The sequence below is a fragment of the Lepisosteus oculatus genome, chromosome 1, assembly GCF_040954835.1.
Source record: "Lepisosteus oculatus isolate fLepOcu1 chromosome 1, fLepOcu1.hap2, whole genome shotgun sequence".
NCBI classification, from domain to species: Eukaryota; Metazoa; Chordata; class Actinopteri; order Semionotiformes; family Lepisosteidae; genus Lepisosteus; species Lepisosteus oculatus.
In genome coordinates, this window is record NC_090696.1 from 22787226 (window position 1) to 22813572 (window position 26347).

A 26347-nucleotide genomic window follows, 5' to 3' on the forward strand; every position below is an offset into this window, starting at 1 on the left:
TACCAAGGTTTCAAATTGAGCAAGTTCTTAATTCAGTTTTAAAAAAGAGATATTTATAAAAACCAGCAGCGATTTCAGAATCAGGATTGGGAAGTGTCTCAATGTTTTAATTGTCACTGAAAAAAGAGAGATTTAAAGGAAGGGTGGCACTTGCATGATATACTCTATTAGCTTTTTAGAACAAAAACATTCATTTTCCAAAAGACCTACTATTTGTATTAAAGTACAAATAATAAAAACGGATGCCAAGAAACAAAAATTCAGAAGAACTAAATTTGTTAGCAAACTGGCAAAATTATAAAAGTAATGTTTCATTTTCATACTTAGAAAAAAACAATTGAAAAAAGGGCTACTTATTTTAAGTACCTAGCTATTTTGTTTTTTTTCCATTGTTATGAAAAATACTGTATATTACTTGAAGCTCAATCTAAGTAGAGTCATATGTACTGATACATAGTTTTATTTTTGTGGATCTGGAAACCACCATGGAAAATTGACTTCATGCGATTAATATACTGTATACTCGACAGTACCATTTTTCAGTCATCTTTCTGCACATTTGTTTAATTTATGGTAAGTGATAACCTAGGACCCGATAAATACTGTATGTAAACAAGCAGAAACAAAATGTATGTTTGCATTCATTTAGGGCTTGATTTCTTTACAGCTTTACACTGTGGTGTGTAGGAAGATGTGTCAAAGAGTATGTTATATCAAGAAGATATGTATCAAAGAGTATGTTACATCATCTGCACTTAAGAAACATTTCCAACAGAAATAATCAGGCTTTATATGGTTTGTATTTAATAACCCTGTATTATTCAAACTGTGAAACATACTGTATAACATAAATGTAAAACAGCATAACACATTAAGGCTAAACTTATAAAATATATAATACATAAATTCTATGTTTTTTTATTCAAGTGGTGTGTTCTATTTTAATTGACCCCAAATAGATCTAATCCTCTACTTGTTTGTGTAGCACTTATTGATAACAGTAGTTCAGACATTAGTCAGATTTGCAATGGTTTTAATGTCAGATTTTGTGTGCTTTAATTACATTGGTGCTGATGCATTAGCAGTATTGAACAACTTCCAAAGAAAATGGGCAACAAATGAGTCACCTAATTATTTATTGTTCTAATTTTGACAGGCAAAGACCAATGAGGACACATAAATGGTGGTCAGCACTTTTATTGCTTGGAGTTGTCTTACTGGAAACAGAAGGAAGGCCAAGCAAGGATGGATATGGACCAAAAACTTATCAACCCCTAGTGAGATTCCGACATAAGGTATTGATTAAATTCTAGTTTCATTACATTTTGTAACAAGAGGTGCAAGAATGTGTCAATGACACTGCTAATTGCAATGGGGCATTTTAACCCAAAGTATTCACCTTTTTACATTTGTGTTTATCACAGAAATTTGTTTATTTTTTCTGTATGGATTACTTTAAAAGAATCAAATTAACCGACCAAGAACAATGTTACCCTGTCAACATATATGAATTTGAAGTGAACGTTTAATGGTTTGCAGAAAGTTTCCTAATAACATAGGATTTTCAACAAATTATTAAAGATTACATTACATCAAAAATATGAGATACTCAGGTGGTGTTAATATAGTATTTTTAACAAAAAATGAGATTTATATATCATATATATAATTAATAAACCATCTATTGAAGGATAGACTTTTACCCAGTAATTAATAATTAATTACACGATAACGCCATGTATAATTAGTAATTACTAGCAATTACTAAAAATTACTTAAAATCTATTATCAGTTTATTATTGGTGATTGTTTTTGGCAATAACATGTTTTAATTATTTGCAATTTATTATAGTGTATATAAATGAGTCTGTTTTTTTTCCCATTTGGCTTTCATAGATTCAATTAAAACAATTTTTCCTTATCTTTAAGGAAAGTAATATGCAATCTTTTAGGGCACCAGTTTAAAGTTTTTTGAGGGCACCAGTGCTATTTCGTAACATTATCAGTGTTGTATGTAACATATTAAATGTGGTCTTACTAGTTCATTGCATACTGTTAACTAATATAAATTCAATATCTGTTTTTTAAACTAGTTTTCTAGTATTCTGAAGAACTTTTTATTGTTTTTATTAACCCCTTAATATCTTTTTCAGTTTGAATCACAAAATCCTTATATAATGTACATTAATTATCTGCATCTGTTACTTTGCACTTACCTGTTGCGAGCGAGTTATTAAGAACCCTGTGCAGGTCTCTTAGAGAGTCCGATGACTCACGAGTCCGAGAAGGGAGAGGCAGCAGAGTGGTCAGCAGTTCCAAGCGAGGTCGAATCCGGGTTGAGAGATCAGCGAGGCAAACAAATCCGAGAGGGGCGAGATGAAAGCGTTGTCGAGAGGTCCAAGGCTCGAAGAGTCTTCGTGTCGGAGGTCAGAGGTAGAGGACAATGCAAGCTCAGGAGGCAGATAGATTCCTAATACTGAGCAATGATTCGGAGAGAATGGAGGGTTTAAATAGTGAAGGGTGTCTGCATCTGCTCCATGATTTGGAGAAGGTTTTGTATGCATTTACATCACTTTCTATAGTTTCTGTAGCCTATGCATTTACAGTACATCCATCCTGCCAATTTTTCCATTCTTTCAATCATGAAAATGGTGATTGGTTGTATAGATATGGATGATATTGTGGCGAGTTTGATTGCAATGCGTTCATAAGGCTATCATTCAATGATAAATTAAGTCTCGTTCAGACGTGTATTAGCCAGACAGGGAAAGTGCGTTATTGTTTATTATCAAATGACACCTACAGTAATGTTCCCAGAGAGAATGTTTATAGTGTTGATTTTTGTTTAGTAATGCAGGCTATTTAATTGTCATTGTTTTTATGAGTGAGCCTTGAGGTCCTAGTAGTTGGCAGCAGAATGTGCTTCAATGCTTCAATTTTGGGTGAAGATATTCTTTCACATTTATTTCATAATAAATGTTGTTATTAGCTGGCAAAATAATGTTGTCTGCTGGGCTTTAGATGAACTGCCTACCTGCCTGTTTATGTTGCATACATAGCTCAAGGAATACGCAAATGAAACATTTGTAAGCACCATCGTTGTTATATTTGTTTTGTCCTGCATTGTTATAATTTGTGTTTTGCCTGATGAAACTGTGTGCAGGCGTTTGTGCGCACTTGCTGCACATGAGCAGCCAGTTTGCTGGTTGTTGGAGGGAGAAGTTTGAGCTTGTATCAAGGGTAAAGGATTTGTGAGATCATTCTGACAAATGCCAGTGAGTGAGAGCAGACATGCAGAGTTGATAGGGAGACCAGTAGATTGGAAGGTCCACGTATGATGATATGGACAGGAGTATTTAATTGTTACAGAATTTGTTATGTTTGATGGTAACCTGACAGTACAGCAATACATGGGTCAGCCACACTTGCTACTTTTCCTACAAACTCATCCAGACATGTTTACATTTCAGCAGGACAATCCAATATTCACACTAATGTTGTAGCAATGTCTTTCTTGTGTGATGAGAATGTGACATTTAAGTCACGTATAACCTACTCTCCAGACCTGAGTCCCATTAAATAGCTGTCAGAAGAACTGGGATGACATGTTGCATCCACGGCTCAGGGACAAGTTAACAGACACAAGCTTTTCCAGGTAATATGAGAGGAATGGTGCAGAATCCCAGAAGACAATATCTCCTACCTATTACACATTGTGCCCTATAGATGTTGAGCTTGTATTGCATCTAGCAATAGGTACACACGCTACAAGCATATGACTACCATAGCAGGCACCCTGTTAATCAACCCTGTTAATTACAAATGATAATGAACATAATATACTACTGTCCTATCTGTTCACTAAAATGTCAGTGCACCTGCTAGAAAATGATTTTGTAATTGTCTTAATAATAACTCTGAATTTGTTGCAGTTATAAGTAATAGGTTTCATTGGATGCTAAGTACATATAATGGGAACCTTTTTATAGCCAATCTCCATAAATTATAATCATGCGTTGCTTTTAACCTGCATTGTTGAGAAAGGCAATCTAACTGCAACTAGACCGGTAGAAGAGCCAATCAGGAAGTTGGCATGGCAACACAGGGACACTGTTCATTAGCTCTGTTAACTCAGTGCTTCCAATCGCTTTGCAGCTTGTAGACCACAGGTGCTCTGAAAAGCACTTTCTGTAAATAAGGACAAAAACTATGAAAAGAAATCTCATGAAAAGGCTACTTACAGTGAGTTTACTGTATATAGGCTGCCATCAACAAAATAAAAATAGGATAAGATAACAAATGCTGATTCTAAGCTGAAGTAACCCATATACTGTAAATGCATACAGGAATTTCTATTTCTATATTGGGTGGCATGGGGTCACAGTTGTTATTAATGCTACCTCACAGTGCTCGGGCCCTGGGTTCAATTCCAGGCCTGAGGTGCTTTTTGTGTGGAGTTTATATGTTGTACCTATGTTTGTGTGGGATTTTGCTGTGTGCTCTGGTTTCCTTCCATAGTCCAAAGACATGCTGGTAGGTTAAGTGGTTTCTCTGAAAACTGGCCCTGTTGTGAGAGCGTGCATCTTTGTGCCTGCGTGTGACCTGCGATGGACTGGCATCCTGTCCAGGATGTATCCTGCATTGGACCCAGTACTTTCTGGGTTAGGCTCTGGTTCCCCATGGGACCTTGAGTTGGTTGAAGTGAAGAAAATTGGTGGATAGTTCTATATTGCTGGGTTTTCAAAATTATTTAAATGAATATACCAGCTGTTGATTATTTTTTTCTTCCAAAATAAATCCTTAAAAGAATTGGCATTTTTCTAGCATATGCAACATACAATAACAATTAATATCCTGGGAAAAATAACATCAAATGTTATTGTATTTATCTTCTCTTCTGGCATTACTTTTATCCTCAGGATTATTGTAAGACACTGTACAGTAGGTAATATGTGAAGGATCTTTAAATAATGTAATATGTGTAGGATCTTTTTCAAGATTAGTATAATGTTTTTTTCTTCATGATGTATTATTTTGCAAAACAAATCAAAGGTTTTCATGCAGCAACCAAAATAAAGATACACAGATAACCAGATGGCTGTTATTAAAATAACAATCTTATGTGCAGTAAAACTGCTGCCTCAGTGCCTCTTTAGCTCCACAAAGTGAAGAGTGAGTGGCTGTAAACTGATGTGTTAAGATAATGTCAAGTGATAAAAGATCAAATACTAGGGGTGAAAAAAGCTTTGATTTGGTCTAATTTTCTTGTTATAGGGAGATGTCATACTGAAAATTTGGTACATCTTTCATTCAAGCTGTAATTATGCTAAATTGTACATTTCTAACTGGATGACAGATGATTAGTTGGAATGTATTCCAAATAAAAGAGTCTCTCTTGATATTGGACTGTGCCAAAGCACTTACACAGTACTTTACAGACTGAATGTATGGGACGTTGTAGCATGATTGTAGTAGGCTATAAGTTTAAGATTGATATATCAAGAATGATAGGACCAAGACTCATCAGAATTGTATTATTTTAGATCTACATGTAGCCAGTACAAGTGAGCTTAAAGGGGAGATATCCTATGTGTGCAATTTAGATGTATTTAAATATCCAAGCAGCTGAGTTATGAAAATATTGTACTACTAATTGTTTAAAATGTTTTGATACACCAAGCTTACATTGCATTACAATGGTCAAGCTTGGAAAAGCCAAAACATCTGCATCACATTGGGGAAGGTATGAAGTAATGTTACAAACATGAAAAAGAAACATTGCAAAATGGACTTCAAATGTAAGGCTTAGATCAAAGATGACACCAAGATTCCAGTTCAAGTTCAAGATCATCAGCAGTCAAACAAAGTTGACAAAAGTGACACATTTCTGAAGGTGATAATGAAAGCCAATCAGCATAAATTGGATCTTGTCAAATTTCATTTCAAAACATTTTGTTGCATAATTTTTAACATCACTGTGAAAAGGCAGATGTGAAGATTGACATTTGTCAAATCCTAAGACTACATACTGTATGAGCATGATACCAAAACAGAAATGAATACTCACATCATACTGTAACTATGAAAATTGGAACCAAAGTATTGCATACATTCTAAAAAGAATGTAAACAGTTTCATCTTAAAGATTATTTATTATGTGTTACAATAGAACGTTTCAAAATTTAAACAGCAAGACATTGGGAATGTGATCCAATGTTTCATTTTGTGACAGCTGTAATATACGACTATACATCTCTGAAGTTCATGTTTCCTAGGTGGCAACTAGTCACAAATCACCAAGTAAACTCTGACATCAGGATAGGAAAGTCTTAAATGACAACCAAATATTAAGCATGTAGAGCATGCAGAGAGGGTCCAGACTTTAGTGAATAGTTAAAGGTGAGGAACAAGGTAGCAAATTCTCCATGTTGGGACTAGCAGCTTTGTTACTAAAATTTTCTCCAGAAAGTAAAAGAAAAAAAACCCAGATTTATCTACAGTGCCATCCTATTGATTTAATTAATTCTTAATTATAACAATATCAATTTTTAGTCATTGAGGAGTTTGTGATCCAGCTAACGTATACTGTATGGCCATGGCTTTCTAGAACAAGGACTGATATTCATAATATTACAGCATTACATGTTACATTTATACACGGCGGATACTGTTGTTTCTTCCTCCTAAACTTTAAAAAGATTTGTATTTCTCACACAAATAAATATTATTTAGTTGACAGTTGTTTTTTTTTCTTTATCTGAAGCTTCCTAGATTCACAAAAAACATTCTCTTATAGAGAGCAATCTCCTGTTGTGTCATCAAGATACTGTTTCCCTCACCAGTTTTGTAAATTTAGTCCCAAAAATAGATCTGCCTTTAAGCCAGTTTCGCCTTTGTCAATGTTTTCTTCAACAAATGTGGAATATTTTTAAACTCTCTCATGTACTTAGTCAGTGTTGTCTTGGAACTGGCTCCATTTCTTGAAGGGTGTGGGGAGATGAAGGAAACCAAAACAGCTTTAACCTGTTGTTGTATATTTAAACAGAGCTGTTAAGAGAAACAGTCAACAGCAAAAAAAAAAAAGACCTTTGTTGCACATCTACCTCGGAGAAATAGCATATTTACTGTACAAAAATCATTGTGTGTGATTCACAAAGTGCTATGTTTGCAATCACAAGGCCGTTAAAACTGTTTTCTTTAATAAGAGCGATTGTCTGAAAGTGCCATGTATTTATTTAACTCCATGGATGTCACAAGTGCTGCTTTTCTTTCTAAAATGCTGTCTAATGTTAGATATCAAAGTACATCTTCACTTCACTTACTGCTACTATGTAACCTTTAATTTATTTAATCATAAATGTTTAAAATGTCTGGTTTTATTTTGTCATGGCACACTTAGAAACAGGCATTTGTTCATGCATTGTGTTCATGAAAAAGCCAGTGAGAAAAGGAAGTTTCAGAGGACAATAGTATCATGAAGCCCTTGCTTCCAAGGTAAGGATAGATTAAAAAGGGATAAGCAGAGAGGATGCTTGGCAATCCCAGTTGAAAGGCAAGGTTTAGTGAAAATAGGTCCCTGGGATTTGCAGATAAGATAAAGATAGAAGCTGCCTGTCAGCTTCTTTCATCAGGGCAGATGGCCGCTTGTCATGTAACAGGGTGCTTCAATCCCACTAGAGCTTTGTTTGGATTCCTATATGAAGAGGGATTAGAGACAAATGTTAATCTATTGTATTTTTTTTATTATTTCACTTAAAACATCCTGTACTCCAACATATGTTTTACGTTGTCATCTCCCTTTTATCTGCTTAATTAGTGGAGACATTAAACAGCAGTGTTGAAATCAAAAACATTTTAAAATATGAAAGTTTCAAAAACCTCATTTAAAACATGTTAAAATACTGTTCGTTTTTTTTTTAATGAGGTCTTCCAGATTTTGGTCTGTCATTGACAGACCGTGTTTAGCTGTTAAATCTTGCTCGCAATGGCTGTGAATATACTACAGTAAATGAGCACTGTGCAATTAGTCCAGTCTCCAGAATACCAATGACATCAAAGCATTGTTCTATTGATAAGTAGAACATTTTAGTCTTTTATGTATTTTTCTTCTTTTTATTTTCACCTTGCATGACATTCAACAGATTAGATCACTTCATTACTTATGTGCATTTACTTTCTCACTAATTAGACTTAGTGCTAATGCACTAACAGTCAAAATTATTTGAGTGTGATACGATCAGTTCTGAATGATAAATCAATCTAAATGATACCAAATGTATGTTATCAATATCCTAAATCCACAAACTTTATTTTTCTAGAAACATACTGTACATGCATCAGTAACATTGACATTATCATATACAGTATACTGTAGTTGTGGGAGATTATCATTCTTCCATATCACTTCAACTTTTTTCCATTACTGCTAAAAATAAAAATGAGACAAATCATACTGTAAAAGATTAAATAGGATAGTGATTACTGAGCGAAGGTATGTTGCTCCTTTAATAGTGAGACGCTTTTCCATTTAATGACATTGTAAGACCCATGACTCCTTTTCCTCCAAATTGTGGAGCAACTTCAGTGCCTCAACTGGCATCGGTCTCACTAAAACAATAATTGGTGTTTATTATGGTTACAAAAGAATATTCTGAACACAATAATAAGGGCCTTGTAGTTAAATAGTTTAAAAAAGATAAATAGAATGTCACAGGTTTTAGGAGAGGTAGAGAAATGTATTTCTACTTTATAGTAAATGGAAAGCCATGATCTTTGAATTCAGTTGTAAAAGTAAATTTATTTTTGCTTTTTATCACCAATATCATGCAAATAATAATGTTCCACATTTTCTGTTTTTCATTCTAAAAATTGATTTCAACATATTTTTTTAAACCTTGCCATTTGCCAATTCTCTTTCCCAGTTAAAAACACTAAAATTCTGTATATCATGAAATAGGGCACACTGCTTTTCACTTAACATGACCTCCACTGACTACTAGTCTTTTCCCTCAAGCAAAGGTCATGGGTGATGCCAATCCCAGAAGCCATTTAACTCACATTTCCGACCTGCAGTTTACCAATTCATAGTGTAATAAAAAGGGTCTTGTGAATAATTTAATAAAAGAGAGGTTAAAATTACTGTATAAATAAGAAAATCTGATCAAATCAGATCAGATCCTGTCTCTAGTTTGCCTTGCAAGCAAATTATGAAAGTAAACCGTTGTAGCCCCCTATTGTCAGGGAAATCCTGGACATTAATATAGTGTGCATTTCCTTTGTTCTGTTATCCAGATGGCTAAACCACAATACGTATTTAGAAAAAAATACAAATGTCAAACAAAATATAACTATTATCTACCATTATTTTGAAATGCTTGAGTACCAGTATTTTTAAAGGAACAAAAAGAACTGTACCCAGAACCTGAGGCACAAATACCATATAGGGATAATATTTGTTATCTTTCTAAAAAGGATGCTTAATGAATGGGAACCTTTTTTTCTCTCTCAGAAGCCATGCTTAAATAATCAAAGAAAAGATACAGTATATGTATTTTATCATATAGGAAATTAGTTTTTCAATAGTGCTATCATAGGTGAGGACACTGTCCTCTTTATACCTCCTCTGTTCTACATACTTGTTGCTGTGTGTTCTTTGTGTCCTGTGTTATCTCTTGATCCTCTAAGAAGCTTGATAAATTTAACCATAACTGGTTTAGTATTAGCTCAAATTAGTTCAGTTGCTTGGTCACCAAGATTTTTGGACACTGTAACTTCTTCAAGATAAGGCAAGACAGCTATATGAACTTGCTTTATAACACTGCATAACAGCAGAAGGATGCTCATTGTCTTACTTTAAAACCTTAAGGGATACCCTTATGTGAAATTTAAACATTTATTTTTATACTCCAAGCACAAAATAACATGCTTGTAAATATTTGCACAATTGTTTTTACCAGTTTGTGCAATAGATGTCCCAATAATATTCTTTTCAAAGGAACAGAAAATTATGCATTGTACCATAATCACAGTTATGATATTTAAAACAAAATACTGAAAAAGGCTTTAAAATACAGTATATCATTCATGGAGCATAATGAGTAAGTTCAATAAAATGGAATTTAGTAAATGTTCCATGAAAGTGCACTTAAAATGGATGACAACTATTGTAAAATAAATTATAAAATGAAATACACTACAAATAAATAATACCATATATATATATAATTAGCTCAGGTGGGTAGCTGCGTCAGCATGCGTAGGCTGCAAAGGAACAAGTAATAGGTTTATTCCATGCTGAAAAGAAGAGAGAAAAAACAACGTTTCGGCTGTGGAGCCTTCTTCAGGTGTGAGAGAGACAAGGCAGTAGGCAAAGGTAATGTAGTGGGAGAACAAAGGCTGGGAGGGAGGAGAACCTCTCCTAGAGGCAGGAGCATAGGACAGAAAGAGAGGCCAATCAAGAGGTGTGAAGTCAGGATAGGTGTAGAAAGGTGTGAAATGAAACTTCCAATGAATGGAGAAAATTTAGTAGAATAGTAGTCTGTCGTTAAGAGAAGGGGGAAGGTGTGATCCTAGCTGCAGGATAAGTTTGGTTTCGGCAGTCTTTCTGATGTATGAGTTCGGAAAACCATCTTTGAGAACACAGATGGAGAGATTAGAGTGATTGTGGCTGTCAGAGGTAAAATGAGAAACAATGGGCTTGGAGAGATCTTTAATCTTCACAGCCCTGACGTGTTCTCTGAAGCGGTCTCCAAGTCTCCTTCCTGTTTCTCCAATGTAGAGAGAAACTGGGCATTTACTGCAAGAGATACAGTAAATAAGGTTGCTGGAGGTATAAAATGCCATCTGGGTGATCTGGAATTGTCCTGAGGGGCCTTGAATGAGTGTGTTGTTGGATGTGTACTTGCAGGTGATACAGTGAGCTCTGTTGCAAGGGGAAGTACCTGGTGTGGATGGTTGCTGAGGGTGGTCAAGGGAGCTGTGAACAAGAAGGTTGCGCAGATTAGGTGATCGGCGATATGAGATGATGGGGCGATCAGAAAAGAGGGCCCCAATGGAGGGATCATCCTGTAGGATGGAAAAGTTGTCGTTAATAGTCCTGAGGATAAGAAGTGTGTTAGGGTGGTAGGGAAGCACCAAAGGAATGCGGTTGTTACGGCGGGAGTTCCTGATTGAGTTAATGGTCCAAGGGGTGTTTTTGACTCGGGAAAGGGCCCTGTCAATAACACTGCTGGGGTATCCTCTGTTGATTAAAAAGGAGTACATTTTGAGGGCTTGGTTCTCGAAGTCGATGTCATTGCTGCATAGTCATCGTAGCCGAAGGAGCTGTGAAAAAGGGAGAGTTTTTAGTATGTTTGGGGTGAAATGAGCTATACAAGAGATAGCTGTGTGAATCCGTGGGTTTGTAATAAACCGAAGTGGAGAGTCGGGGGTAGTTGATGGAGAAGTTGATGTCTAGAAACGGAAGAGTAGTGGAAGATATGTTAACTGTATATTTGAGGGACGGGTGGAAGTTGGTGAAATTGTGCAGGAAGCACTCAAGCTGATTGTTGGAGCATGTGGCGGCACCGACGCAGTCATCAATATATCGCTTGTAGAGGTCAGGGACATAGCCAGTGTAGGAAGCGAAGAAGCGTTCTTCTACCCAGCCAACAAAGATATTGGCATAGCTGGGTCCCATTCTGGTGCCCATGGCAACTCCACTCACTTGTTGGTAAAAAAGATTATTGAAGGAGAATGCGTTCAGTGTGACAACCAATTCTGCAAGGCGTACCAGGGTGTGGGTGGGTGGATCAAGCACGGTGCGTTTGTCCAGCGTGTGCTTGAGGGCTGTATATATAATTATATCATTGGCCGACTTCAAGTATGTTTAAACCACATAAGGCCCACTATAGAACACACCTCATCCCTTAACCTTCTTCTAGATTGTTTTACTGTTTCTGGGTTTTCAGTGCTGTGTTTAACCTATGGAAATAGATTACTTGATGTATACATGTCGATTTTCCTAGCAGACTGGCTTCTGCCAATTGGTTTGCTGCTTTGGACTGTTTCGGTCTTAATGCCTTTAATGCATCAAGATTAGACTACTTTAACACCTTTCATAATGGAGTAACAGCTAAGAAATGTTATCCAATTCAGGACTGTGTGGCTCATGGACAAGCTAAAAGTACACTTCATTAGCATACAGCTGCATGTAATGCACCTCCCTGCGAGGTTTAGAGCGGACTTTACATTTCTCCTGCTCATTTAATACACTGAATATTGCATGAGAACAAACTTTTAGCCTAAGGTGTGCTGACTGCTGATACTAACTCTGGTTCAACTGCCTAAAACATTCTTGGATTATACAGACTGAACAGAGTGAAAAATATGTTGTCAGAATTTATGTTGTATAGAGAATTTTGGTTGTTGGTTGTGTGAAACATTTGTGATAAGAACTTGTAAGCTGCTAATTTACGATTCAGTTCTGATGAAGTTCAAGATCAGACTCATAATAACATTTCTAAGGAAGTCATAGGTCATATATGATAATCTGGTTTTAGACAGCATGTCAGAATAAGCTTGAGGCGTCTGGCAAAATGCTGATTTTGTGCACACAAAAGGTTGTGGGAGTTAGCAACAAGATATTCAATCATCATGTCACAGCTGATACCTTGTTTATTTTCACGAAATGGCTGGATGTGATCCATGCATCAATTAGCTACTAGCAACTGAACATGTCTGATCTTTTGGTATGGTTGAAACACTTCCTTTCATGTACAGTATAACCATTCTTTTATATTCAGACACTTCAAAACAAGAAAATAACTGACTCACTCTCATTCTGAATGGTAAGATATAATGAAAGGGAATTTTAAGCAGGACCTAGGGAATCACTGTGTAAAGAAAGTGCAAAATGTTTTCTTAATCTTAAAACAGACATTTCAATACACACAGTGGCTATCAAAATATTCAACCCCCTTGGACATTTTCTGTCCCCCTACGGTTTTTTTGGTGTCAGAATATGGAATAAAAAAGTATTTAATTGGGATTTTTTGCTATTGATTAACACAACATTCTCTATAATGTACTGAAACTGAAAACTAAATTCTATAGATCCTCCTAAATAAATTATAAATATAAAAAAGAAAATAATTAATTGTGTAAGTATTCACTCCCCTTGAGTCAATATTTGGTAGAGGCAGTTTGGGCAGAAATTACGGCTATGGTTTCTACCAGCTTTGCATATTTGGACACTTGGGCACATTTTGCTCATTCTTGGCAAAATTGCTCAAGCTCCCTCTCTTTGGCTGGGCACCATTAATAAACAGAAATTTGAAACTCTTGCCGATATTCTCAATTAGATTGAAGTCCAGACTTTGACTGGGTCATTCCAGAACAGCGACTTTTTTGTTTTTAGGCCACTTCAGTTTGGCTTTGCCTGTGTGTTTTGGATTATGTTCCTACTGGAAGATGACTCTTCTCCCAAGTTCCAGGGCTCTTGTGGACTACAGGTTTTTCTCCAGTATCTGTCTGTACTTTGCTGAATCCATTTTTAATTCTAAGTACCAAGTATTCCTGGCTCTGATGCCATGAAACATTTCCATAGCATGATACTACAACCACCATGCTTCACAGTAAAGATGGTGTTCTCAGGATGTTATTCGGTATTAGACCAAAAAGGTCAGTTTTGATCTCATCTGATCATAGAAAATCTTCCACTTGGTCTAATCATTTCCCACATGCCTTCTGGCAAAGTAGTGGAGATTTGACTATTCTTTCAACAAAACCTTTCATTTACCCACTCTCCCAATTAATTATTTGGGAAAAACTAAGGTTGCTGCTGGAAGAGGTGTTAGTGGGGCCAGCAGGGGGCGCTCACCCTGTGGTCCATGTGGGTCCTAATGCCCCAGTATAGTGATGGGGACACTATACTGTAAACAGGCGCCGTCCTTCGGATGAGACGTAAAACCGAGGTCCTGACTCTCTGTGGTCATTAAAAATCCCAGGGCGCTTCTCGAAAAGAGTAGGGGTGTAACCCCGGTGTCCTGGCCAAATTTCCAATTGGCCCTTACCAATCATGGCCTCCTAATACTCCCCCTCTATGAATTGGCTACATTACTCTGCTCTCCTCCCCACTGATAGCTGATGTGTGGTGAGCGTTCTGGCGCACTATGGCTGCCGTCGCATCATCCAGGTGGATGCTACACATTGGTGGTGGTGGAGGGGAGTCCCCATTACCTGTAAAGCGCTTTGAGTGGAGTGTCCAGAAAAGCGCTATATAAGTGTAAGCAATTATTATTATTATTATTATTATTTGACTTCTAAACACAATTGGTTGGAGCAGATCCTGTGGACCAGATTAGGTGTGTAATAACAAATGAGGTAAATATGTATGCAATCTGTGTTATCTGTGGTGTTCTTAAAGGTTACTAACGTAACATAAATGTTTCAAAACGTAAAATTAATATAGATGTGGATAAACAGAAGAATAAAGTTTTAAGTGATTAATTTGAGTTCATAAGTATTTTCCAACATCCCACATTGTCAGTCTTTTACAGTATAATTAACTTTATTTTGTATTTTCTAGGTTATACTCCTGTTGAACTAATAGATTTTAAAATATTCTGTTGCATTATGAATATTTCAGTCACAATCTTTGCTACAGACATTTCTGATCACTGTTCATTATTTTTTTTATGAATAACCTTGGTCTTTGCTTTTTTGCAGCAGGATGGAAGCTCAGACGGTGTACAGATTAAAGGTAAGAATATATTTTCTCCAAAGAATAAAACAACACAAGCATCTTTGTCTGAGACCTAGTGGGTTCAAATCATTCTGATAATTTTACCTAAGATCAGAAAATGATTTGTCTTTCTGAAAAAAAGATCACGATTTTCAATGTCAAATATGTGTTTTTTTAAAGATTTATACTGTATGGAATGCAACAGCTAAGGAAACACAAACTATTTCAATATTTCTTTTAAACCAGAGCAATTAAAAATCAATGCAATTTGTGTTCAGTTTAAGATGGAAAACTAAATACAATTTCAATTAAAATAAAAATAAAATTTTGCTTTCAACTATATTTAAAGAACTTACATTCACAGAACTGCATATTTTTCATGTCAAAATAATTCAGATTCTGTAGTTCAAACAATATGAATTACTACACTTTTAAAATTAATTTTTTCAGATGAGTCTAAACCGTTGATGTGAAGTTTCAAATAATGTTGTGCTGTGCCGTACTGTCCTGTACAATGTTGTATTGCAACAGCAAAGACTAAACTAGGATTTTCACTATGATTTCTAATAATAACAATTTCTCATGGAATAAAATGTGATTGTGCTGTAGCTTGGCAAGGCTGTCTAATATTGGTTGTCTTTTGTCAGTGGCTTTGATTAGTTGATTGGGAAGAGGTTCAGTCACATTCTGGTTAGCAGAAAAAGCTAGCCATGGCAGGGTATCATGGTGTCAAAACTGATTTAAATTAAGGAAAGCTGTGGCCCTACCTAGTACATATCCCTTTGGTACTGTACAATTTACAACACCCTATTTTGAGCATTTATCCTTTATCTGTACTCTTCTCTTTATATCCATTAAACTGTTCTCAGTGCAACCACATTGTATTTCCATGAATGTCTATTTCCTGTATTTGAATTAATCGTAATGAGAATTCACATTTTATGAGAAACTTTATTAAACCCTTTTGAAAAATCTAACTCTACCACAATTTATATAATGTGTTTATTACCTTTGTTTTTTGTTGTTATTGTTTTAACAATTTTATCAAGTTACCTAAGCAAAACTTACAATTTCCAAATTTCTGTTGACTATCCATTAGGATCTTAATTCCATATATGTCTTTTAGATTCAATACTTGGTTTCTTTTGTCATCCTTTAATAGGTGTGTTACCATAATAACACTCACAACATTTTCCCAGTTAGTCTCGAGTCTTGAGTGATTTTTAGAAAAGTTGCATTCATGCCCTATGGATTATTTATCTTGTTTACTTAAATATAATTGGTAGGATATAATCGGGCATTGGAGATTTTCTTAATCTTAAGTACTTCTAGTATCTTCGACACTTCTGCCTCTCAGTATCTTGTTTACAGTACTTAAATATAATTGGTAGGAAATAATCGGCATTGGAGATTTTCTTAATCTTAAGTACTTCTAGTATCTTCAACACTTCTGCCTCTTCTAATTCATTCCATTTACTAGAGAACTTCATCAACAAGAGGTGGTTGTTTTTCTTCCTCTGTATATATGGTAAACCTGACTGAAATACTCATTTAGTGCATCAGTCATTTCCCTTTCATTGTCTAGACTAGGGGTCGGCAACCTACAGCACGCATGACATTTTTGGCATGCAAAGGTCTTTTAAACACCATGTGCACTTACAGTGGCATTTGCAATACAAATCAAATAACCCATGAAGAAATGAAGTAAAAAAAAACAATAAAAAACTTCTGTGTATGCTTGACTCTTTATAACATGCTACCCAATAAAAGCTCTTTGCATTATTTTTAAAGGGGCTGGCCTAATCTTTTCACTTGAAAGCTAGCAATCTGTGCTGCTGATAACATTTTTCACATGTCTATAGTCAGACATTTTGGATAAAATGGCAGTTGCCAGGAAAGCAAAATTAGATGTTTGCTCATTTCAAGCCCTTTTGAAGAGATAAATAGGAATTTCATCAATATAAAGACTGTGCTGTTGTGTTCTGAGTGCAACGGATGTAAGGGACATCCTTTACATCCAGAATTAAGATTAGAAATTCTTGTGAGTTATTGTAACTCAGATGGAATTCAAGAAGACCTGTATTTACTACGTCCTATAGATGGCATAACTGCAAGGGAAGATATAGCTAAGATAATCATTTTTAGGAAAGAGGAACTGACAAGAGAATATTTTCTGTGCAAATGACTGTGCCCAGTTAGTCTCCTCAGCATTATAGAAATTCATGATCCCTGTTACATATTTAAGTTACGGAAGTATTTGCACCATTTGGTACTAGTGTCTTTATTGCAGGATCAGTGATGCTGGCATCCTGAGAATTTGTACTTTGAGCTTTCACATCTTGATTGTGTGTTTCCAGATCACGGAGCTGAGCACATTTTTTTTGATGTTCTGCAGTATTGTTAGCTTGAGTTTTATTTCCGTAGTCTCAGTCTCATAGGAATTCTTATGTTAAAGGAGATTGCTCCTCAATTACACTTCTACCACACCACCAGTTGGCTAAAACAAAGCAAGCTTTACTTTGATAGAAAATATAAATAATTAAAATATAAAATAAAAATGGGTGAAACCTCATCAGCTTAATGCTAACGAAAATGTCTCAAACCCCATTGTCATCTATCCAGATTATCAAAGGTAAATCAGTATTCTGTAGTGAATAAAACACTCCATCAGTCTTTGTTCTGTCACCTCAGATGTTTTCTGTTTTACAGAATCCAAACCACAGCAGAAGACCTAGTGTCATTTTAATGATGTTTCTTCCTGGAATTTATTGCGCTCCATTTAAGGCAATATGAAAATGATTACGCAGGTAGATCAGACAGATGTGATATTCTTGGGCTGGTGTGGTGACACTACCAGGATGTGACCTGTACCTCACAGAGCCAGTTTCCATGTTTCTTTGTTCTAGTTTGATGATTGTTAAAACAGAACATCTCATTATCTTGGCATATTCTCTCAAAGGCATTTGATCTTCAATAATTCTAAGAGCAATAAGGTGCTGTTCATTACTGAAGTGAGGCATTCTCATATTTTCAGATAATGGTATAATCATTACCACACTTGTGGTCAACCAGTGTATCAGATCTTTTCAAATCAAACACCCTCTCCCAGGTGAACCAGCTAAAGCTAATCATACTGTATCTCACCTTGTGTCCAAGTGACAGTGAGCTAACACCTGTAGCGGCGAGGCTTATTAATAAGACAGAATTAAGTGTTGCGGTGCTTTCCCAAATGAGGCCCCATCTCTCTCTTCATTTCTATGGTGCAGCCACAGAGAAGCTATTCATGCAGGCTGATTTAAAGATGTTTTCTTTTGATAAGGGACAGCTCCCAAATGGGGATGCACTTAGCTAAGCCTGGCTATCAAGATCAATGGTCATCCATTGGCGCCCATCTGTCTAGGGAGTGCCAGATGGACATCTGGACTGCATTCCTAAGTGTCAGGAGTAAGTGACTCATATCTCACCTTGATCAACCAATCAGGAACTGGTAGGGCCGAGTAACCCACGTGGGACTCTGATGCCCATGGAACTTTCAGCCAATCAACAAGCTGAAGTTCCTCCAGGTAAAAACAGGCAACATAGAGAGCCTGGTGAATTCTGTGGACTTTTCTAAAGGGAATTCAAAGGAGAATTCCAGGGCAGGACGGCCCAGGAGCAGAAGGCTCCCAAGGGCAGGACATTCTCGCAGAGCGCCTCCTGACCATCCTGAGACTCAGCCTGGACAACCACGGAACGGCCAGTGTGTCCGAGTGCCAGAACTTTCCTTTGTTCTAAGAGTCTAGAGCGGAGGTTGCCAGAGAGTAACCAGAGGATCCACCCGAGGTTAGCACCAGCAGCAGGCCTCGTGAACGGGTCAGAACTGTGGACAGCTGAATCACTATTCAGAACTAGCACTTCATCAGGAATGAACCGGTCCTCTTCCTGACCTGCTGGGACCCACAGTCATCTTTTCTGCTGTGCATAAACTGTGCTAGTTAAAGCCAACACTAACTAGCTGGTCAGTGAGCGTCAGCAGTGCACCGCCGCAAGCCGCACAGCACAGCCTGGCACGGAGCCAGAGAGCCCGCAGGAGATCTGAATCCCCAGAGATTGGATGAGTATTCAACTTCAATGCATTACAGCTCGAAATTCAATTGTTATCCCACCAGTTGATATCAATTTAATTCCTAAGAGTTATGTACTTGTTTTGAATATCTAATGTAGACGTTGTAACCAAGTTCAATTACGAAACGGTCTAAATGAATGATATACTGAACGTATGTCCTCTTGATATATGTAACTCTTTGTAACTGACTGAATATATACCTTTTGTATTCTGATAACCCTCTCGATAAGATCTGTTAGGTTTATATGCATATTCTATGTATTAATAAATGTATCCTCGTGTATTAGTACCTGTGTGTGTGCGTTGTTTGAGTTATATGGCATGGTTGGATTCTAAAGCCATCAAAAGAATCAATTTTGTGATTTACTGCGACAATTAATAATTGTCCCAGTAAATGCCCAAATCTTACAGAACTGGTGCCTTCAGAGAGCACACTACACACCCATGGATAATTCTGACCCAAAACATCTTGAGACTTTCTGCCTTAATTTGCCCCCTGTGACAGGAAATAGAGAACTGTTGCATTTTTGCATCAATTATACTGATGGACAGTTGTATCAATATAATTTTATAGTACTTCAAAAATAAATCAATATAAAACTGCTGTAATTCTGCAGTACAAATGCAAATTTATGATGCAGTGAAAGTTTTACTATATTGGTAGGTCAAGTAGGTAGCTGTGTCAGCTTGCGTAGGCTCCAAAGGAACCAGTTAAGGTTTATTCCATGCTGAAAACAGAAGAAAAGAAACAACAAAAATAAATAAATAAAAATATTATTTTAGTTTTACTACATTGGATGCATTATGCCAATAGCATAGTATTGCAGTTATCTAGCAGGACAAATAAATGACTACTATAATTAATAATTGCTTATACATACTGTATAGCGCTTTTCTGGACACTCTACTCAAAGCGCTTTTTACAGGTATGGGGACTCCCCTCCACCACCACCAATGTGCAGCATCCACCTGGATGATGTGATGGCAGCCACAGTGCGCCAGAACGCTCACCACACATCAGCTATCAGTGGCGAGGAGAACAGAGTGATGAAGCCAATTCATAGATGGGGATTATTAGGAGGCCATGATTGGTAAAAGCCAATGGGAAATGTGGACAGGACACCGGGGTTACTCCCCTTCTCATTTCGAGAAACGCCCTGGGATTTTTAATGACTACAGAGAGTCAGGACCTCTGTTTTACGTCTCATCCAAAGGACGGCACCTGTTTACAGTACAGTGTCCCCGTCACTATACTGGTGCATTAGGACCCAGATGAACCACAGGGTGAGTGCCCCCTGCTGGCCCCACTAACACCTCTTCCAGCAGCATCCTTAGTTCTTCCCCAGGAGGTCTCCCATCCAGGTACTGACCAGGCTCACACCTGCTTAGCTTCAGTGGGTTGCCAGTTGTGAGTTGCAGAGTGATATGGCTAATGTTTTCCATTTTATTGGTTAATTATAGTGACATGGTTTCAGTACTATCAGTTCAGTTTTATAATGGTGGCATTACCTGGGGGTGGTATGGTGATGCAGTAGTTAGCATTACTACCTCACAGTGCTGGGTCCTTGGGTTAAATTCCTGGGATGCTACTTATGTGGTATGCTCTCTCTATGTTAACGTTGGTTTCCACCAGGTGCTCTGGTTTGATCCCGCAGTACAAAGACATGCTTGCCAAGACCTTAGTGTTTCAAGAAACCTATTAAATACAGCAGATCCTAAGCAATACTAAATCTCACTCTCAAAATGGATGCTTACAAACATGTAGGAACCAGTTTTCCTATTCTAACAATGCATAATTAAATCTGGAGAGATATTCTAAGCCTGAGGATTCCCAATTTGAGAATTCAGGAAATCAGAATTTCATCAAATAAATAAGACAACTAACCCCTGTATAATAAGACTTAGAGAGCCATACTCTTCAGCATTTAGATTACCTTGACAAAATATGGTTAAAATAACGATTTCACTCACTTATTTATGTTCTACTTGTAATAATGGTGCTATATAATGATAAGGATGTTCCTTCCTGTCCTTGCTTTTCTGTCTATATTTCTGTTCCTATATTTTTGGTATCGCACATTCCTATAGAGACTATCTTAATGACCTCACTAGAAATGGTGTGGTCACTGTTAAATATTTATTCTTCAGTATGGCTTTCTATTTAATGATTTAACAGTAAAGTCAATTAACCTGAGTTAGTTATAATTGAATACAATTAGGAAAATTCCTTTAATCGTCTTTCCTGTTGGCCATGTTTACCTGTCTGAAACAATGTTTCAAGCCTTTAGAACATGCCAAAAAAACTGGAAACTGCTTAGTCTAAAAGCTTTTTTAAAAAATGGCAGCACATGGTACAGTATGTGCTTGACAAGGTGATGACATTCGGTATTATACTGCATATTACTATAAACACATTTCTGACAAGTACTGTATGCATCTTTTAAAAATGGGAACTATAAATTTATACATTTACATTTGGATTCAATATTAAATCATTCTTAATATTTTAACAGTAACCGTTTCCTCTCAGGGCGTTTGGCAGAAAGACACACTTGGGATAGTTGAGTTGGAGTGGGTATTTTGAGGGATATGCATGAGAAAACATGAGGTTTCTGAGGTGATAAAGTGTTGTTGAAGGAAACATAGTAAACTTGGTATGTTCTCATCAGAACTGCCCAGAGGCTAGAAAAGACATTCCTGTGCTTTTTTTTTATTTTCAGTTACCAGTTTGGCTTGGGAATAGGCTTTCATGTACGTTTAAAAGGGATTCAATGTATGTTCTTTTTAAGTCATGGTGTGCCTGATTCACTCATGCTACAATATGTTTAAGAAATTCTATCTGTGTCATTTTTTAAAAAGCTTCAAATTATTTATTATTACTAGCTTCACTTCCTGGAAACACGTTTCTTTTTTTTCCATGGATAGATTAATTTAAATTTAATGTAAACTAAACAATGTCTTTATCAAATTTATTGATTTGTATAGAAAATCTCTGTTTTTTAGCATTACATTATAAAAATATGGTTGTGTTTAGTAATAATTTAGGAAAAAGGTTAGAGTTTAAATGTTTACAGTAAGTAAAAATATTAGTAAGTCTTGACAACAGTTTTAGTACAAGCAACTTTCAAAAGTAATAATTCAACTCACTGGTCACAGAATACTATGCAAAATCACATGGAGTCTTTAATCTTCCATGAACAACTTGGTGGCAGAGAAATAAACAGGTAATAGGTTACAAGACAAATAATTATTAAATATGTTAACCAAAACAAAAGGTACAAAATGCATTGATATGTACAACAGTAGAGAGCCCTTATAACTCCATCGCTTTTATATCCTATTCTGTCCTATTAGACCCTTCACATCAACCTCCCTAATGCACGTACCTGCAGAAGTGGTCATACAGTAAATGTTTATAAGGGTAAATAGTACTGCTTTCATAAATTAATATTTCACACATAGGCACATACTGTAGGTGAGTCTTCCCCCTGAACTGTTGCTATAAAAGGAGACAACCATCAGTCCGTAGCAAAAATGCATTTAAATAAAAGTGACAAACTCTGCCAGGTGGATTTTTAAAGGACACTTAAATTTTCATATGTATAAAAATTCAGCTGTTTTCCCTAAATTTATTCTAAGTTCCTTCATTGCCGAAAAGTTACTTGGTTTTTATTCTCAATAAGCTAATCCAGTGGAGAAGATGAATTGTAGGCCATCATTTCTCTCCTGCATTGATTCTTCACATACTGCTCTGTTCTACTGCATACTGTATGTACAATCACACTGATCCCCCTTTATCAAACCCTTTAACTCATAATAGTACATAGGGTGGGAAAGAACCCTTTCTAAGACAAAAGACACTGATTATTATAGGCATTTAAAACCCTAGTATGCACTGATATTATGTGTATCCCTGTTGTCCATGACAAATGTATCCAATCACAGTTTGTCATATAGTATAACACAACTGCTTTAATGTCTGTGAAATGGAAAAGAGAAAACATTTTAACTTGTGTATCCCATAGTTAGGTTTGTATCTTTCAAGCCACATGGTAAAAACAAGAAGCCAGATTTACCTGGAACTAAAGGTGGCAACATACAGTATATCCCTTTTAAATTATACTGTATGTCTGGTGAATCATGGTAAAATTACTGTCTATTACAATTACTGCTAGCAGCAAGTTAGATGCCTCTTATTCATACTTCTCAGCACTCTATACTGACCTCGTTGTCATTCAGCTGGACAAACTAGATCATTCTGAAAAGCCTAAAGGGTTTTAATGTCAGAATATGTTTCTTCCTTTGATCTCACAATTCCCTCAGATAGAGTTTGTCTTGGTAAATGGACAGATGTTGCCAGTAGAAGTGTCACTGATATTTTATTTTCAAATAGCCCACTAGCTTATTATTAAAATATAAGTTATTTTCTTTTCTCCTGCTATATAATTAACTTTCTTTTTAGCCATTTAACTTTGTGGAGAGTTTTATTAGACACACTTTTTCCAGGACAAATTGATTTTTTTATCTCCTTACAACTAAGAAAAAGAAGCAGAATTGTGGTCTTTTACATAATTGTAAACTCTGAAATTCTTAACTGTAGATTATTGATCTCAAACAGTTAAAGTGTATACATACATAAAGTATATACACACATATATATAATAGTTTACTAAAGTTTTATTTGATTGAGAAAATAATACATTTCTTTGACATTTTAGGCACAATATAGGTTATAGTATCAACATATACCCAAATTTTACTCAAAGCCTTATTATAACAAATTTGACTGTGTTGCAGAACAGACTTATTTCACTAACGGAAATGAGTGATATACTGTATTAGCCAGTGAGGATTTACAAACACTTCACAGTTCCACATAGAATAGAACAATCTCACACAAAACTATTACAATCTAATTTGCATCTCAGAAAAGTGTATTTTTGTATTTGTTCAATATACAAGTGAGCAAAGTAAAACAAATACTCCTGTCAGTACTACTGTACTTGCAATATGTATTACCTATACTGAGCTTAAGTAATTAATAATTATGGCAAAGGAGACAGGTTAAACCTTTTTAATTGAAAAAAAATATTTTAAACTAAATTATAGCATTACATAAAACAATATCATGGGTAAATTATATTTAATGGAAAAAATAAGAAAGAAAATAAGGAAATCTGTAAATGTTAACTATGTGCTAAATCTATAATATTCTTCTCTAAATTTTCATTACTTCTTATTGTATATTTTTGGAATGTGTTGCACTTGAATATATTTTATTAATTTTCTTGATTCTTGATGACAAGACAATTTACATTCAAAACAATCAGTTGTAAAAATAACAGTATAACAAATATTGAGTAGTCCAAACTAAATTAAATTAAAAGTTAATTTACATCAGAGAGGTTTAAACGACTGTTCACAGTCAACATTTTAGCATGTTTTATTTTAAAATTTATTTATGGTTATGTGGGTAATTTTATAGTATTTTTTTCCCTTATGTAAGAGAACAGTGTGTTCTCCTTTAGGTACAACAATCACTTCCTGTCCAAATCTAAAAAAATATTTTTTTTGTAGTCCAAATCTAATAGTGTGACTGATAAATGTAACAAGAACTAGGCCTTCACCGAGGAATTCATTACCCGTTCAGTGCTGACTGTTGCTTCTTTGCATTCTAGATTTTGCTCTTATCTTGCAATTGCTCGGTATCATGAGCTAACTGGACCTAGATCCAAATAACTACAAAACCATGGGATGCTATATTGAAAACACTTAATTCCTGCTTGTTTCTATTTGTTTTTAAGTGCTTGAACATTTCAAATTTAAGGCCCATTTTGATATATCATGGTCATCCATCCATTATCAGAAAGTCATTTATTCCTAACAGGTTTCATCATATTTCTTTATTGTGGAATATACAACATGAATGTACAGTATGAACTATATACAGTATATAACAATCATATATATATATATATTACTGTACAGTACATACCTGTATATATATATATCTCAAAGTCAAATTTTCTATGTGGTATTCTATTATTTGTGCTTGTTTTTGATATAGCCTGTCAATTTAAAATACAGTTTCTAATTATCTTGATTCACTTTTCAATTTTTTTTTCTAAGATAAAAAATGTTGAATCCCCTATACTAATCCATTATGCTATGCTATTATAATTTTATATGCAACAAAATAGTTAGGAGTAAATTAAACTCCATTAGCTGGAGGATGAAGTTGTAGTAATTGAGAACCTCTCCACAGCTTTACAACTGCATGAATTGTATAGCAAGTGATTTAGTGTTGTGCAGCATGAAACTTTTATTGATTGTCAATATGAATATTAAATCCCATGAATCAAAATTCTATTTTGAAATACATTTATTCATCTGAATGTATCCAAAATAAAAACAGCAACAAATTATACATCTTAGATCATAATTACTTCTCAGTGAAATCTTAGAATGTATTTACATCAAAACAGAGTAAATTAAAAATGGGTATAAACATGCAAATACCATTGCAGACTTTTGAGCCTTTCTATACTTCACAAGACAGACTATGCACATTGTTAAGGTATTTCAGATTGGAAATTCTGAGTTTCTAACATTACCATTAAAAATAATGAAGTGTCATATTCTGATTTTGAAAGGGCATGATGATACTTGGGCCTTTTATAAGTACCAAAGTATACTGTAGTGTTTCAAAACATTTTTACATAATGGAATGAAAGGAGGAGTGATATACTGTAACACTAGCTAAATATGCAGTAACAAATAATGCGATTCAGCTAAACTAAACAAAACATGCCATTGACCTAGCTTCCAACACAATATTTGAATACTTAATCCTTCTTTCTTTTAATCACTTTGTATCCATCCATGATCCCCTCATCATCCTTTCAGAAGTCTCATGGTTCACTCAACATGGTTTTGACTTCTTGTCATAATGGCTGAGCTTTTCTCTTCGGTCAAACAGGTTAAGCCACAGAATCACCAAGTAAACAAGAGCAGATCCGGAGGCCTGTGTTTCTGGTGTTTTCACTTTATTTTTGGCTTTCATTCTATTTCAGACCATAGTGGACTGATTAAGTGGAAAATAAGTCAAATCAGCTTTTTTCCTGGTCTTATTCAGACCTTTGCTAATTGAAATGTATGTAAAAAAAACTGTAGGGACTTAGAACTCAAGGACTTAAGTTGCCTACTCAAACATATAGTGATAGATCAACTGCAAACTAATCAGAAACAAGGCTGCAGTTGCCCTAAACTATAAATAGCTGATGGAAGGAATCAAGATTGCAGCTGTGGAACTGGGGAATAGATGACTGGTACATTCTCAGAAGGGACTGAGCCTGTAGGCCGAATCAGAGATAATGAAGTAAACCTGAGAGAATGGTAGAGTTTCCTTTATAAGAAGCAGTTCTGGGAGAGGAAGCAACATGCAGTATAACAGTGGTTGCTCATGGGTGTTTCAGGTACATTTGCATTACATACAGAAGTGTGTAAAAAATGGTTTTGTT

At 35.7% G+C, this 26347-nt stretch overlaps 1 protein-coding gene across 4 annotated transcripts in view; it reads left to right on the top strand.

Annotated features, from left to right (window-relative positions):
- Positions 1 to 26347, top strand: part of fstl5 (follistatin-like 5) — a 266449-nt gene that overhangs the window by 34361 nt on the left and 205741 nt on the right. For all 4 annotated transcript variants that reach the window (XM_069187730.1, XM_069187734.1, XM_015344712.2 and 1 more), the window contains exons 2-3: positions 1157 to 1295; positions 14707 to 14740. In XM_069187730.1, the coding sequence (XP_069043831.1) occupies positions 1167 to 1295; positions 14707 to 14740 (163 nt within the window). In that variant the 5' untranslated portion in view covers positions 1157 to 1166. The remainder of the gene's footprint in view (positions 1 to 1156; positions 1296 to 14706; positions 14741 to 26347) is intronic.